General features: G+C 65.3%; 3 protein-coding genes across 6 annotated transcripts in view; 1 reads left to right on the top strand and 2 right to left on the bottom strand.

Annotated features, from left to right (window-relative positions):
* Positions 1-7: 7 nt before the first annotated feature.
* On the bottom strand, positions 8-3,091 carry RPUSD1 (RNA pseudouridine synthase domain containing 1). 2 transcript variants are annotated; one of them, XM_040459508.1, is made up of 6 exons: positions 2,980-3,091; positions 2,300-2,489; positions 2,078-2,201; positions 1,889-1,991; positions 1,605-1,706; positions 8-1,122 (listed from the first exon to the last, which is right to left on the bottom strand). In XM_040459508.1, exons 2-6 carry the CDS (start codon positions 2,479-2,481, stop codon positions 725-727), a joined length of 909 nt encoding a protein of 302 aa, XP_040315442.1. In that variant the 5' UTR covers positions 2,482-2,489; positions 2,980-3,091; the 3' UTR covers positions 8-724. The 2 variants fall into 2 exon arrangements, with proteins under 2 accessions (XP_040315442.1, XP_040315443.1); XM_040459509.1 differs by lacking the exon at positions 2,300-2,489.
* A 338-nt stretch (positions 3,092-3,429) lies between these two features.
* Positions 3,430-11,862, top strand: CHTF18 (chromosome transmission fidelity factor 18). Of its 2 annotated transcripts, none has more exons than XR_005785768.1 (22): positions 3,430-3,573; positions 3,779-3,976; positions 4,058-4,208; positions 4,380-4,548; positions 4,971-5,063; positions 5,145-5,197; positions 5,327-5,471; positions 5,944-6,153; positions 6,673-6,770; positions 7,014-7,137; positions 7,221-7,372; positions 7,485-7,578; positions 7,881-7,979; positions 8,068-8,198; positions 8,386-8,557; positions 9,341-9,565; positions 9,648-9,797; positions 9,896-10,026; positions 10,667-10,840; positions 10,955-11,071; positions 11,341-11,398; positions 11,481-11,539. XR_005785768.1 is itself a non-coding variant. In XM_040459505.1 (22 exons), exons 1-22 carry the CDS (start codon positions 3,483-3,485, stop codon positions 11,615-11,617), a joined length of 2,943 nt encoding a protein of 980 aa, XP_040315439.1. In that variant the 5' UTR covers positions 3,431-3,482; the 3' UTR covers positions 11,618-11,862. The 2 variants fall into 2 exon arrangements, 1 of the variants encoding a protein (XP_040315439.1); XM_040459505.1 differs by having other exon boundaries at positions 3,431-3,573; positions 10,696-10,840; positions 11,481-11,862.
* The window catches only part of GNG13 (G protein subunit gamma 13), a 4,032-nt gene continuing 2,330 nt past the window's right edge, over positions 11,826-13,527 (bottom strand). For both annotated transcript variants that reach the window (XM_040459507.1, XM_040459506.1), the window contains exons 2-3: positions 12,194-12,325; positions 11,826-12,015 (exon numbers count right to left, since the gene is read on the bottom strand). In XM_040459507.1, coding sequence (XP_040315441.1) covers positions 11,910-12,015; positions 12,194-12,291 — 204 coding nt within the window. In that variant the 5' untranslated portion in view covers positions 12,292-12,325 and the 3' untranslated portion in view covers positions 11,826-11,909. The remainder of the gene's footprint in view (positions 12,016-12,193; positions 12,326-13,527) is intronic.

The following is a 13,527-nucleotide window of genomic DNA, read 5'->3' as shown; positions in this document are numbered from 1 at the left end:
CACGGGGTCAGTCACTGAGTATTTATTGAGTCCCTGACGCTTAGCTGCAAGGAGGCTGATGGGGCTGTGTTACCGGGGATGGGGGCTGGTCGTCCTCACTGCCAAGCCCAAATCGGGGACTGCTGGCTGCCTAGGCATTGTGAGAGGGTTGAGAGGCGTGGCTCAGACCCTCCCCACAAGCCATCTGGGTAGGAGGGGGCCGAAGGGCAGAGTCTGGTAGAAGCAAAGGCACAAGGCAGTATCACGGGGAGGATGGGTCAGGGTCTGCAAGAGGGGAGGCCCAGCCCGGCTAGGCTGACCAACACAGGACCTCTGAGAACGGTGAGGACCAGGTGCTCTGAGGCCCGGGCTGGGGGCCCCGGAGGGACCCAACCTGAGGCTGGCTCAGCTCTTGCCCCTGCCTCTTGCAGGGAGACCTTGGGCAAATTTACAAAAACAAGCCGTGAGGGATGAAGCTTTGGAGCCGGGAAGGCAGGCCTTGGTTTCCCCTGGGGGAGAGGGGGCTTGGAGGAAGGCCTCATCCTCCAGAATCATGGCGGCCTGGCTCCCCCTGCTGGCCTTGCGGCCCCTCTCCAGGTCTAGCTGCCACAGCCAGGGGATTCTGTCCCTGTCCGCAGGGGCGCCGCACACAGGGACACCCCCGACTTGGGACGGGCCTAGAGTTCTCCCCTGAAGCCCCCACCCCTAGTGGTCCCAGCTGGCGCTCCCACCCACTGTGGTGCCCTTAGTTGTCAGGCTCCAGTGTCCACTCTGACAGCCACTGCAGGCACGATGCCCGCTGTGCCTCTGTCTCGGGGGGCCTGGTGGAGGGTGTGGGAGTGCTGCAAGGTCTGGGGCTCCCTTCCGCAGGCTCAGGGTCGGGAGCAGCCCTCAGGACCTGGACGAGCTGGTCCAGTGACCGCACCAGGGTGTGGGGGCTCCAGCAGGCATCGAGCGTGGGCACGAAGGGATCTGGCGTGCAGGCCTCCACACACTCGGTGTGGGTGGGGATGCGCAGGTAAAACGCGTGCAGCATCATGCGGAAGGGCTGGTCTTCCCGGCCCGACGCCTGCCCGTAGGTCAGGTCCCCCACGACGGGGTGACTGAGGGCGCTGCAGTGCACGCGCAGTTGGTGCGTCCGGCCTGTGGGGGTGCCGAGGGAACAGGTAGGGTGGGGAGGGCATCCCGTGCCCCTCCCCCTCCCCCCACATCGCCCCAGCCCTGTCCTGTCGCTGTCTGGAAGCCCCACGAAACCCTTGAAAATGGCAGACCTCTCTGTTTCCTGGTCCAAACGAGAACATCAGGATTCAGAGAAGCGGTCGACTCCAAGAGTCGCTGCCGGGAGGGTCAAGGCCAGGCACGCTGGAGAACTCCTGCCGGCCTTCCAGAGGCCCTCACGTCCAGGAGCAAGACCCCGTGTGGGGCTGAGATAGTGGAACGGCCCCAGGCAGGCCACTCTGCCCCTGTGCCACCGTTTCATCTCACGCGTAACAGAAGGGACACCGCAGCACCTTGTGTGAAGAGACGTGGGTGCCAGACATCGACCACGCCAGGGGCGCGAGGGACATCATTAACAGACAGCAAAGGGGCCTGGATGGCTTCCTGGTCCCTGCCCCCAGACGTACCCGTGAGGGGCTGCAACAGCACTTTGGAGACGGGGTCGCCCGCGTACAGCCCGTGTTCCAAGACCACCAGCTCGGTGACACTTGGCTTTGGGTTCTCACAGCCTGTGAGGAGGAGGACAGGGCGTGAAGGTTGGCTGGACCAGCCTAGGGTCCGATCCACTCCAGCCCAGCTCACCTGTCTCCACGGGCCCTGCACGCTCAGGCTTCTCACTGGATGACCCTCCCCCTCCCACTGGTCCCCAGGGATGTCCCCCTGACAGACCCCACTCCCCTGGCCTGCGTACCCTGTGTACCCTCGATGCACATGGTGTGAGCCCGACCCTCTGTGCTGTTCCTGCCGATGGCATAGTTGATGGTCATCCGGCTCTCCTGGACGTGTCCCCGTACCTGCCAGGCAGAGGGTCACGAGCTGCTCTCGGGGCCACCCACCACTTCTGGGGAACCCCCTGCCTCGGAGACCGGTCAGGCCTTACCAGAGCCAAGTAAGCCTTGGTGACACGGCGCTCCTTGAAGCACTTGTAAGCGCTGCCCGCTGCAGCCTTGTTCAAGGCCACACAGAGGGCCCCGCTGGTGGAGAAGTCCAACTGGTGGCAGAACCTGGCATGGGGCAGCGGATCAGGGGTGGCTAGACTGGGGGTGGCCACTTCCCTCCCGCAGAGGCCGCTGGGGGCCACCAGTGCCTGGCCTCTGCACACCTGAACCCATAGTAGGTGTCAGGGTCCGCTAACTCGGGGAAGCGGAGGCGCAGCTGCTTCTGGAGGGTGGGGGTCTCACGCCACATCCTACTGTCGATGCGCAGGTCCCAGTGCTTGTTCACCACCAGGAAATCCTGGCTCTGGTACACCACCGACAGGCTCTCTACTGGGCCTGCTTCCATGCTGGCGCCTGCAACGCACGGGGGTCCACGGGAAGTACAGCGCACGTCAGCGTCCTGCGCAATTGGCGTGTACATCCCTGTTCTCCAGGGTCCCCGGCGTGAAGCTACTGACGCGGCGTCCGCACGCACTAGATCCCTTTCTACTCTCACTTCTCAGCTCTGTGGGGTTGTCCGACCCAAACGCAGAGCCCGGAAGAAGCAGTCTCGCGCCTCAGCCCACCCCCGCGGACCCCTCCGGGGCAGTCCTCCAACGCGCGATAGGAGCCGCTTGCCGAGAGGGGAGGGGCCAAGAGAGGAGCTGCCGGCCCCCCCCCCCCCCACGGCGGCCGTGGCCCCCAGCGAGGGCGGCCATCTCCGCCCTCACCCCCGGCCCCCGCCCCCGCCCCGAAGCAGATACAATCCTCCCCGGCAGCCCCCGATCCCCGCGTCTGATGGGCACCGGCCTACGGGTTCTGGGAGCCCTTCCCGCAGCCTGCCCCGCCCCTACTTCGGACCGACCTGCAGCTTCGCCGCGCCGCCCCGGCCCGCCAGGCAGCTGCCGGGCGCCGGCTCCAGCACTACGTCCCCGCACCTGGCGGCCCAGCGACCCCACAGCCGCGCCTCACGGGACCTACCGGAGCGCGCAGCCCTGCCCACGCCCCGCCCACGTCCCGCGCACGCCCCGGACGGGCAGCCGTGCGGGCCAATGGTGAGCGCCCCAGACCTCCGCTTCGACTCCGGCGCGTCTGCTCAGCCCGGCGCTCTCCCCGCCCTCGTCGCAGACAGGCGGGCGTGCCGGCCAATGGTGAGCGCCCGAGGCCACGGCGCTGGCTCGGCCCCGCCCGGCCTGCGCGCGCAGCCCCGCCTCCGCCCCGGTCCTCCCGGTGGCCAATGGCGAGAGGCGCCGGGCACGCCGGCCATTGATTGGCGGCGCCGGGACGCGAGGGGCGGGAACGGCGCGCAGCACCGGCGGCCGCGCGGGAGGTTCGGAGCGGCGGGTTGGTGCAGCGGGAGCGGGCGCCATGGGAGACCCCGAGCGCGAGCTGGGGGGCGGCCAGGACGACTTCTACAGCCAGTTTGCGGCCGAGCTCGAGGTGCTGGCCGAGCTGGAAGGTGGGCGTGGGCCCCGCCTCGGCCTCGTCCCCCTAGTCCTGGAGGGCTGGTCGGAGGAGGGGAGGCGGCGGGGACCCGGAGGCTGGAGCGAGCTGAGGCGGGGGCGTATCGGAGCGAGAAGGGCCCTCCAGCGCCCCAGGCCTCGGGAGCTGTTGCCCGTACAGGCTGACCTGGCGCCGCTGCCGTCAACCTTCTCTCCCGGCAGGGACAGCCGCCCCGTCGCCCTCCAGGGGTCCCTGGCCCACAGCGTGTCGGTCCCGGCTGACGTTCGAGGAGGAGGCCGTTGCTGGAGGGGACGCTGCCACTCATTGCTCTCCAGGCGGACCTCCAGGGAACCACAAAGGCAGTGCCAGGAAGAGGCAGCTGGCCGATCATGACCCCAGGGACGGGGCCTTGCCTCCCAGTATGTCCTCAGAGCCCCAAGGCATACGGGTGGGGTGTGAGGCTTGGCAAGAGTTTCTGAAACTTTCGGCTTTCTCCCCAGCCCCCAGGGTCAAACGGCTCAGGCTGGAAGTCGTGAAGAAGCTGAACTTCAGACCTGAGCAAATGGAAGAGCCGCCCCTTCCTGACTCGCCTGCTGGGGACATCACCCCCCCACCGAGTCCGGAGATCCCCCCTGCACTGTGGGGCAAAGGGTGTGTGGCTTGGGGCACAGATGCCCCAGGGATTTTGGGAGGGTCCCAGGTTTTGGGAGGCTTGGGGCTGAGTGTGTGTGGGAGGGGTGTATAGTCAAGAGTGGATCTGAGTTTCTCCTGTCGTGGTCACAGGAGGTGAGTGTCCCCAGGTCAGCATTTGTCCCTTCCTAGGCCCTTGGATGCTGGTGCTGACGTGGGTCCCCTTCAGGCCTCTCCAGCAGCTCGAAATCCTGTCCTGAGGCGGCCCCCTGTCCTGGAGGACTATGTCAGTGTGACCTCCACTAGTGGCTGCCGGGCTTTTCTGGTGCTGCGGGGTGACCCCGTGGGCACAGGGGTGCAGGTGAGTGTTGTGTGGCCACAAGTGGGGGTGAGAGGCTGGCAACAGCCTTCCTGCAGGGTAGGCGGGCTCAGTGCTGTCCAGGAAAGGGTCCTAGACCTCATATTAACCCTCAGACCCTGGGGACCCCTCAGGAAGTTCACGTGACCTGCAGTCATCCCCTTGTGAGGGTCTGTTTCACTGTCCCCTTCCTGTGGCGTCTCTTTTCCCTTTCTCTGACGTTTTAACCTTCACCTTCTTTCTTTAGAGCTATCTCCATCCCAGTGCGTTTTCTCTTTAGGATTTTTGCTTGGAGAGGCGGTTTGTCCTTGCGTTGGTCTGTTGTCGGTAGAAAACGCCACCTGGGTCCTCGAGCGCTGACGAGAGAGGGTCTGTGGGTGGTTGTGTTCTGAGAGATGACAAACGGTGTCCTCGTTTCCCTACAGAACCCTTTCCTCGATATCCGGTGGCGAGGCCGTGGCCAGCTGGACCTGTTGGGTGTGTCCTTCGCGTCCCTGAAGGAGCAGGTCGACAGTGAGGTGGGAGTTGTCGGGAGAAGGGTAGCTCTGGGGTGACTGCGTGCCGGAGACACGCTGATCCCGTCTCTGCTGTTTGCACAGCGGAGGCAGCAACTGCTTGCGGAGGCCCGTCAGCTCTCAGACACGCTTCGCAGGTGACACGGTGGGCCCTTCCAGCCCTGGGACCCTTACCGGTTCTTGGACTGCTGATCTCCAGCTTGTAGTCGGCGGGGGGTGTGCAGTCCCTCTACTCGCCCGGCAGCTCAGGGCATGATGTTCTCCAGCCTCAGCTCTGAGGAGGTGGGAGAGGAGGTCCAGACTTCGGGGGCCCCTGAGGAAGAGCTGGCTGACAGCCAAGACGACTCCCAGCACTGCCTCTGGGTGGATGAGTTCGCACCGCGGTGCTACACGGAGCTTCTTAGCGATGACGTGAGACCTCGTTCTCTTGTTCCCGTCCAAGCGTGACTGATTTTTTGTTGCCCCAAAGTTGTTCTTGTCAGCTTGAAGGACCTTGGGAGGGTAGAGAGGGTTTGGATTTGCGCTTTGGAGCTGTATGTGGGGAAGCTGAGGCCAGCACGGGGCTGGCATTCTGGAAGTCACCTGCGACCTGGGCTGGGGGTCCAGAGCTCCCCCTGCCTGCAAGCCTGTTTCCTTCCCCACTGTCCTAGCAGCTGATGCTGGAACACGCGGGACAGTGGGGTCTCCTGACGGAGTTAGGGTGGTAGGGACGGAGGTCCTGGTGCGAGCCTCGCTCTGTCACTCACCGGCAGGGTGACCTGTTCCTTAGCTTCCACGTTCCCGTGTGTCTTTTGGGGCTTGGGACAGCAGGCTGACGTGAAGGGCGGGCACGGGGAGTCCTCGGTGCTGGCGGTTCCTCCAGGCCACGCTTCCCGTCCCGCAGTTCACTAACCGCTGCCTCCTCAAGTGGCTGAAGCTGTGGGACCTGGTGGTGTTCGGCCGAGAGAGGCCTGCTAGGAGGCCCAGACCCGGTCTAGAGCTGGCCCGCGGTGGCAAGGAGGCCACGACTTCCAGCAAATGGAAAAGCCACGAGCAGGTGCTAGAGGACATGCTAGAGGCTGACCTGGACCCAAGCCGGCGGCCCCGGCAGAAGGTGAGCCCCGCCTGGCCGTGCCACACACATCTCTGAGCCCGGGGGCTGTGCTCTCCGGGTGGCCAGCGCCCTTGCAGCCTCTGGGGGCCTCTGTCTCCACGGCTGAGGGCGTCATGACGCCAGGGTGTTGGCACAGAACGTCGGTGACATGAGTTGGAATTTGAGTGTGCTTTAAAGACTCGGACGAAGTTTGCTTTTCGGAGGACCGCGTACCTTTCCAGGACGCTCACGGCGACAGCGGGTGGTTTCTGGGGGGTCAGTTGCACTAGCAGCATCTGCGTCTCTGTCAGATCTCCTCACTGCTGGTATCGGGCAGCGCTGTCTCTGACTCTGAAGCGGTAGGTGGGAACCCAAGTGTGCTGAGTGTGGTCTGTGCTTGTGTGCTCGCCACAGTGGGCTTGGGGCACATCCCTTAGGAGCGAGCCTCACGGGACAGGAGTTTCAGCCTCGAGGGCGGGGCAGGGGTTCCGCGGTGGTATGAGTGGTAGCCTGTCTTCATCCGGCCTGTCTCGGCTGCAGGTGGCACTGCTGTGTGGCCCCCCGGGGCTGGGCAAGACCACCCTGGCTCACGTGATTGCGCGGCAAGCTGGTTACTGCGTGGTGGAGTTGAATGCGAGGTACGTGCCAGGCCTCCGGTCTGTTCTGACTCCCCCGAAACCGTGGTAGGCCAGAGGTGGGGCTTGGTCCCGGGGTCTCGGGCGGTGGAGTTTGTGCTTTGTCAGGGCTCGCTGGGATGCGGGGTGGTCCTGTCACAGGGTAGCCTCTAGCTGTAGGCCTGGTGGCCCAGTCCTGGGAGCCTGTGCTGCCAGGGACCCCGATCGCTCCCCTGACGGCCCCACCTCTGGCCTCACTGGTTCCAGTGACGACCGCAGCCCTGAGGCCTTCCGCACGTGCATCGAGGCGGCCACGCAGATGGAGTCGGTGCTGGGTGCTGGCGGGAAACCCAACTGTCTGGTCATCGATGAGATCGACGGGGCCCCTGTGGTGGGCCTCCTGGGCGCCCCAGTGGGTGGGCGGGTGGCCCGGCGACGGGCTGGGGCTCACCGTGTCCTCCGCCCATACCCCAGGCCGCTGTCAATGTTCTTCTGAGCATCCTGGATCGCAAGGGCCCGCAAGAAGCAGAGTCTGGGGGTCCGGCTGTTCCCACAAGTGGGGGACGGCGACGCCGGGCTGAGGGGGGACTCCTGATGAGGCCCGTCATCTGTATTTGCAATGACCAGTGAGTGGGGGAGAGCAGAGGGCCCCTGGGAGGGTGCCGCCCCACCATCCCCCCCCCCCAACCCCGCCTTTGCCCTTGGGGGCGGGTGTGTGCCCGTGTCTGCCCCCCACAGGTTCGTGCCCTCCTTGCGACAGCTGAGGCAGCAGGCCTTTCTTCTCCACTTTCCGCCCACACTGACTTCCAGGCTCGTGCAGCGGCTACAAGAGGTGGGTGAGGGCTGTGGTGGGGAATATGCAACCGGGGGCCATGTGGCCAGCCCTGGGGTGGGGGGCCGCCGCGCCTGTCCTGGTCCCCTCTCGCATCCAGGCCCCATCCCCTGGCTGACCCCTGGGCACGGGGGTGACTGGACCAGTTTGCCCGATGGCAGTAGATGGTTCGAGCACAGAGCGAGGCCGGGCCCCTGAGTCTGTAGCTGTTGTTCCCCTGCATTCACCTGTGTTCTCGGGAAGAGGTGGCCTTGGGCTGGGTTTCTGGGGGAGAGAGCGCCCACCCTTCCGCCTCCCTGCAGATCTCCCTGCGGCGGGGCATGCAGGCCGACCCGGGTGCGCTGGCGGCTCTCTGTGAGAAGACAGACAACGACATCCGCGCCTGCATCAACACCCTGCAGGTGGGCAGGTGGGCAGGTGGGGCAGGGGCTGCGGCCGGGGGAGGCAGGGCTCAGCCGCCTCTCACTGCCCCGCACACCCTGTGTCCAGTTCCTGCACGGGCGGGGCCGGCGGCAGCTGAGCGTGCAGGTCGTGCAGACCACTCGCGTGGGTCTCAAGGACCAGCGCAAGGGGCTCTTCTCCGTGTGGCAGGAGGTCTTCCAGCTGCCCCGGGCCCAGAGGTAAGTGGGCCGGCCAGCCCTGCCTCCAGCAGAGACCGAACGCTGCCCAGGCCCTGGGGGCACTTGGCCTCCCTGCCGTCCCGTTCAGGACCGGTAGAGCAGACCCTCAGGCCGCTTTGGGTGGCAAGGTGCCAGCGAGAGCGATAAAGAGGCGGGGCTCCGTTCCAGCCTCGGCACCCCTCTGCAGGCAACGCTGGGGCCAGTACCTGGCCCTGATCCCGCACACGCTCCTGCTTGGCGATGGGCCCACGGGTCTGGGGCCCCGTCCTGCCGAGGTGCCTTTGACCATGGCTTCCCAGCGGTTCTACCACATCCTGCACGTGGCTGCGTCTGCAGGCGAGCATGAGAAGGTGGTCCAGGTAATGATGCTCTGGGGACGTTTTTGGGGGCTCCCAGTGGGTCAGTACCTGGCTGTGTGTCTGTCCCCAGACAGCGGGTGGGAGACACTTCAGATGGTGTCAGGGAAACAGGATAGGTGCGAGGGGTGGTGGACACGGGGTGTCGGGGAGATCTCTCAGAGATGACAGCAAGTGGACAGAGGCCTGGGTGGAGGGACTAGCTGGTGCCAGGAGGGGACGCCCCGTGTGGGCTGGCGGGGTGGGGAGGTGGGCCGGGTGCGCAGTGGGGTCACTCCATTTGCTGGTCGGGATCCATCTGGGTGGAGCGGAGCGGGCAGAGTGGAGTTCCGGTTTGGGTGGGTGGCCCAGGTGCCCCCCCACCCCCGGGAAGCCTCCTAAGCTGCCTCCCTGACTAAGCAGCTTTGGATTATCGGGTGATCCGTAAATCTGGAAACCGTTACGGGGAGGGGTCGTGCCGTAGCCCAAGGAGACGACTCTCGCAAGGAACGAGAGTGGGGCTTCTTCTATGCCCTTGATTCTGATCGATGGAACTTCCTTTAGGGAGGTCGTGTTCTTTTGTGCGTCTGTCAGGGATTTGGTCAGAACACCGGGGCGGCAGGCTGGGCCTTCTTGGCTCTGTCTTTGGGGTCTTGGGGCGGGCCCTTGCTGGTGTTTGCAGATGTCCCGAGGCCCTGCATTTGGCAGGGCGGTGGGAGGTGGAGGTTCCCATTGGGTGGTGCTTACATGGCGGGCTGGGGGCCGCGGCTGGAGGGGTTCGGGGCCCACCCACCTGCTCACCCCCAGGGCCTGTTTGACAACTTCCTGCGCCTGCGGCTTCGGGACTCCAGCCTGGGTGCCGTGTGCGCTGCGCTCGACTGGCTGGCCTTTGACGACCTGCTGAGCCGGGCCGCCCACCACGGCCAGAGCTTCCGGTTGCTGCGCTACCTGCCCTTCCTGCCGGCAGCCTTCCACCTGCTCTTCGCCTCCAGCCACGTGCCGAGGATCGCCTTCCCCAGCAGCCAGCAGGAGGTGTGCCCCTGCACCCAGCCCGGGGCTCGGGGCCGGCCCAGAGACGCCGGGTTACCTAGGCCCCATTCACTCTCTGCCCCAGGCCCAGAACCGGACAAGCAAGACACAGAACCTCATCCAGACGCTGGTGTCAGGCCTGACGCCCGCTACCCGCAGCCGGGCTGCACCTCAGGCCCTCGTCCTGGATGTCCTCTGCCTGCTTCTGGACATCCTCGCGCCCAAGCTGCGCCCTGTGAGTGCCTCAGCCAGGGCGGGGTTGCGACTGCCCATAGGGGAGGGCCCCTGGCCATGCTCAGTGTCCGTGCCCTTGTCCCTGCGCCCTGTCCACAGGTGAGCACACAGCTGTACAGCACTCGTGAGAAACAGCAGCTGGCCGGCCTTGTGGGAACCATGCTTGCCTACAGCCTAACCTACCGCCAGGAGCGCGTGCCCGATGGGCACTATGTCTACAGGCTAGAACCGTGAGTCTGTGTGGCACCTGGGGCGGGGGTGCCGGGGGCGGGAAGCTGGGCTCCAAGTGCCGTGGTGGTCTCTGGGCTGGGAATCTGAAAGCGTGGTCTCGGCGACGCGTGTGTCGGTGTTGCCGTCTGTGGGGTAGCGGCAGGGGCTCGGTTCCCGCTTAGCCTTTGCCCAGATGTGATCGTGAGGCGTGGTGTTCCAGGTCAGGCACAGTGCTGGGGTCTGAGGTTTACTGCGGAGGCTCTCGCTGCCTCGGTGTCCCGCAGAGGGCCCTTGAGGTCCCCAGGGCTCGGCTTCCCCATCCCGAGATAGTCCCCGGGGCCCTGCTACCCAGCGAGGCACCAGCCGCACGTCTCCCTCTGTCACAGTCACAGGGAAGCAGTAGTGGTGACAGTTCCAGGCACTCAGCCCCAGACTTGAGACCAGGCCTTGCCTTGTCTCATTTCTTCATCCTGTGGCCCTGGAGGGGTTCCCTTCTCGTGCCCACGTGTAGTCGGGGAAACTGAGGCTTGCTTGGGGCAGGTAATCTCTTGCTGTGGGGCTCAGGCATCGTGTTGCCAGGACCGGGCCCACCCTGCAGCTCTTACATTCTGGTGTGGGGGCTGGTGTGGCAGGTGGCCCCTGCCTGTCTCTGCTGACCAGGTACGTCTCTGTGCCAACTCTGAGAGCAGGAATGTGGAGGAGGTCTGCCGCTTTCCTGAGCTGCCGGCCCGCAAGCCTCTCACCTACCAGGCCAAGCAGCTCATCGCCCACGAGATTGAAATGGAGAAGATGCGGCGGGCAGAGGCCTTGGCCCGGGCTGGGGACAGCCACCAGGTAAGCCTGCCCGGGCTTCGGGCCAGAGCCAGGCCTAGGAGGGCAGGGCTGTTGGAAGGGACCTTGTCCCTGGAGTGGCCCTGCGCAGTCAGCCTTCGCCACCTGTTTTTGCAGGCAGAGGAGGGTCCCCAGGGGGTTGCTGGGGAGAAAGGGACGCAGCCACCTGCCTCACGCAGCCACGAGGAGCAGCGGCTGGAGCGCATCCTGAAGAGAGCAGCCCTGGAGGAACAGGTGCAGGGGGTGGGGGTGGGGGGCAGGCGGGTAGGGACGGGGCTGGTGCTCAGCCCTGGGGGCCTGCCAGTAGTTCCCTGCTGCTCAGCGTAGGGCGTTCCACTTGGCTCAGTTTGGATCTGGTTACGGTGTCCTCCTGCCACTATGCGGGTTCTGAGGGGCTGAAGGGAAGGGAGGCTGGGAAGGGAGGTGGGCGTCTGCTCCCGCAGCCGCCGGGCCCTCTGCTCACAGCAGGGAGTCTGAGACCCTGACCAACCTGCCTCCTTCAGCCCGAGAGAGACTTCTTTGGTCGTGTGGTCATCAAGAGAGCGCCAGCCCTGAATGCAGGTGTGTGGCGGGAGGGAGGGGAGGGAGGGGAAGGAGGGAGGAGCCGGAGCAAGGCAGAGTAGCAACCACACGTCCTCCACAGGAGATGTGGCCCCGGACACAGATGCGACCGAGTGGCGCATAGGCACAGCGGTGGGCAGGAGTGACGTCTGGTTTCGCTTCAAGGAGGGCGTCTCCAATGCCGTGCGGCGCAGTTTGTACATCCGGGACCTGCTGTAGCGGGCCTGCGCCGGACACCTCGACCCGTGCTGGGTGCCCTGGACCCCTCACCGGACGCCCCAGGATCTACGCTGGATACCCTGGGGCTGTGCGGGACACCTCGACCCGTGCCGGGTGCCCTGGAACCCCCCCACCAGACGCCCCAGGGCCCAGGCTTGATGCTGTGCTGTTGCTTTTTCTCCATCAGAAAACGTACAAAAAAGCACGGACGTCATCAAAGAGTCTTTATAAAAGCCACACCTTTATCGAGGTGTCCTCCCTACAAAGAGGCAAGAGTCGGGGCGGGGGTGCTTCACAGGATGGCGCACTTGCCCTTCTCCACCCAGGGGTTGTTCTTCATCAGGTCGGGGTTCAGGAACGGGTCCTTGGGGATCCCATCCTCGATCCACTTGAGGAGCCTGTGTGCGGCCGGTGGAGAGGGGGAGGTGAGCAGGCGGGTGCCCGAGGGCGAGGGCGAGGGCTGGCTGTGGAGGTGTGGTTCTGGCTCATGCAAAACGCTCGGGGCAGGGAAATGAGATGCAGATGGGAGCCGGCAGCCCTGGGGGGGCGGGGCTCCGTGGGGTCCTGGGGACTTACTCAGGGATGGTCTTGGAGGACATCTCCCTCTTGAAAGCCAGCTGGTACTTGAGGCTTTCTACCTCTTTTTTCATCTGAGGCACATCCCACTCCTCCATGGCGTCGGGAGCTTCGGAAGTGGCCAGCCTGGGGCTGGAGGGCGCGAGAGGAAGCAACAGCCAGGGGGCCCGCCAGCCGGCGGTCGCCCCCAGACGTGCCCTACCCACTGGTTGAGGGCACCCCCTCCCAAAGGAAGGAGGGAGGCCCACCCTTGTACAGTGACACCCAGTCTGCGGCTTGGGAGGTCCCCAGGGGCCTCACCACCGGTCTCCCATGGTCCACATAGGCACCCACACAGTCCACAGGGTGCAGAGCCTGGAGCTGAAGCCCCACAAATGAGGCCCCATGTGCCTGCCCCTCCCCCATGGGGCTAATTAGCCGCAGGGAAAAGTTTTTACTCAGTTCCACACCCTTACCTCCCACCCCCACCAAAGCCTTACCACGGCCTGCTCTCTGGGTGGGAAGGAAAGGGGCAATGTTGTGGCGACAGCAGGGCCAGGCACAGGGCACAAGTGGGGTCCCAGAAGCCCGCCCTCCCGACTCCCAGGCCCACTTGCCACCCTGGTTGCAGAGTGGGTGACCCAGACCATCATCTTGTAAGAGGTGGGGCCCTGCTTGGCTTCCTTCCAGTTCCTTTCTAATGCTTTGCATGGGGAAGCCTACCCAGAGGAAGTTAATCCCAGAGCCAGGATTTGGCTGCAATTTGCATCTCTGCCTAGAGGCTGCAGGGAGGAGGTGCTGAGGACCTTGGGGTCCCAGGCTGCACAGCAGGTCTGGGACTGGGGAGGGCCTGCAGCCTCTTTGGGCCCAGGGCTGCCCCCAGCACCGTCCACAAGCCATCTGGCCCAGTTTCTGCTGTGCACCAGCCCGGCAGAGCAGGTTGCTTCCTGCCTCCTCCCCCACCTCAGCCCACTCCAGGGGCCCAGGGAGTCCCTCACTGGGCCCCAGGCCCTGCTCCCATCACTGAGGCTGAGAGCCAGGAGATTGGCTTTCTGGACCTTGGGAGGGTGGGCAGGGGTTGACAGGAGCGCGGCCCTGCCTGCGTCAGCCTGTGGAGGGGACTCCTGGCCGGAAGATCTCTGGTGGGGGTGGGGGTGGGGGTAGGGGGGTCAGTCCTGGTCGGTTGGGGACAGAACAGCCGCACTAGGAGTCGTCGTGGGAGGGTCAGTCAGGAGCCAGGGGTAAGAGCCCCGGTGGAGGGGAGTCTGCCTCTTGGGGGGGGGCAGCCAATGGGGGGCATGCAGGTGCTCCCCTCCCGGAGACCCCAAGTTCAGCATCCCCACCCCTGGCCGGGA

Source organism: Herpailurus yagouaroundi, unplaced genomic scaffold, assembly GCF_014898765.1.
Source record: "Herpailurus yagouaroundi ecotype Mexico unplaced genomic scaffold, PumYag 222, whole genome shotgun sequence".
Taxonomy (NCBI): domain Eukaryota; kingdom Metazoa; phylum Chordata; class Mammalia; order Carnivora; family Felidae; genus Herpailurus; species Herpailurus yagouaroundi.
The sequence above is the reverse complement of the archived record's forward strand: the minus strand, read 5'-3'. Positions and strand labels throughout refer to the sequence as shown.

Excerpts from the sequence above, each read along its gene's own strand:
- RPUSD1 (XM_040459508.1), bottom strand. The coding sequence starts at position 2,481 with ATGGAAGCAGGCCCAGTAGAGAGCCTGTCGGTGGTGTACCAGAGCCAG. Across the intron at positions 1,992-2,077 it reads CCAAGGCTTACTTGGCTCTG|GTACGGGGACACGTCCAGGA; the intron begins GTAAGGCCTGAC and ends TCTGCCTGGCAG. Across the intron at positions 1,707-1,888 it reads GTGCATCGAGGGTACACAGG|GCTGTGAGAACCCAAAGCCA; the intron begins GTACGCAGGCCA and ends TCCTCCTCACAG.
- CHTF18 (XM_040459505.1), top strand. The coding sequence starts at position 3,483 with ATGGGAGACCCCGAGCGCGAGCTGGGGGGCGGCCAGGACGACTTCTAC. Across the intron at positions 6,771-7,013 it reads GTGGTGGAGTTGAATGCGAG|TGACGACCGCAGCCCTGAGG; the intron begins GTACGTGCCAGG and ends CACTGGTTCCAG. Across the intron at positions 8,558-9,340 it reads AGCATGAGAAGGTGGTCCAG|GGCCTGTTTGACAACTTCCT; the intron begins GTAATGATGCTC and ends GCTCACCCCCAG.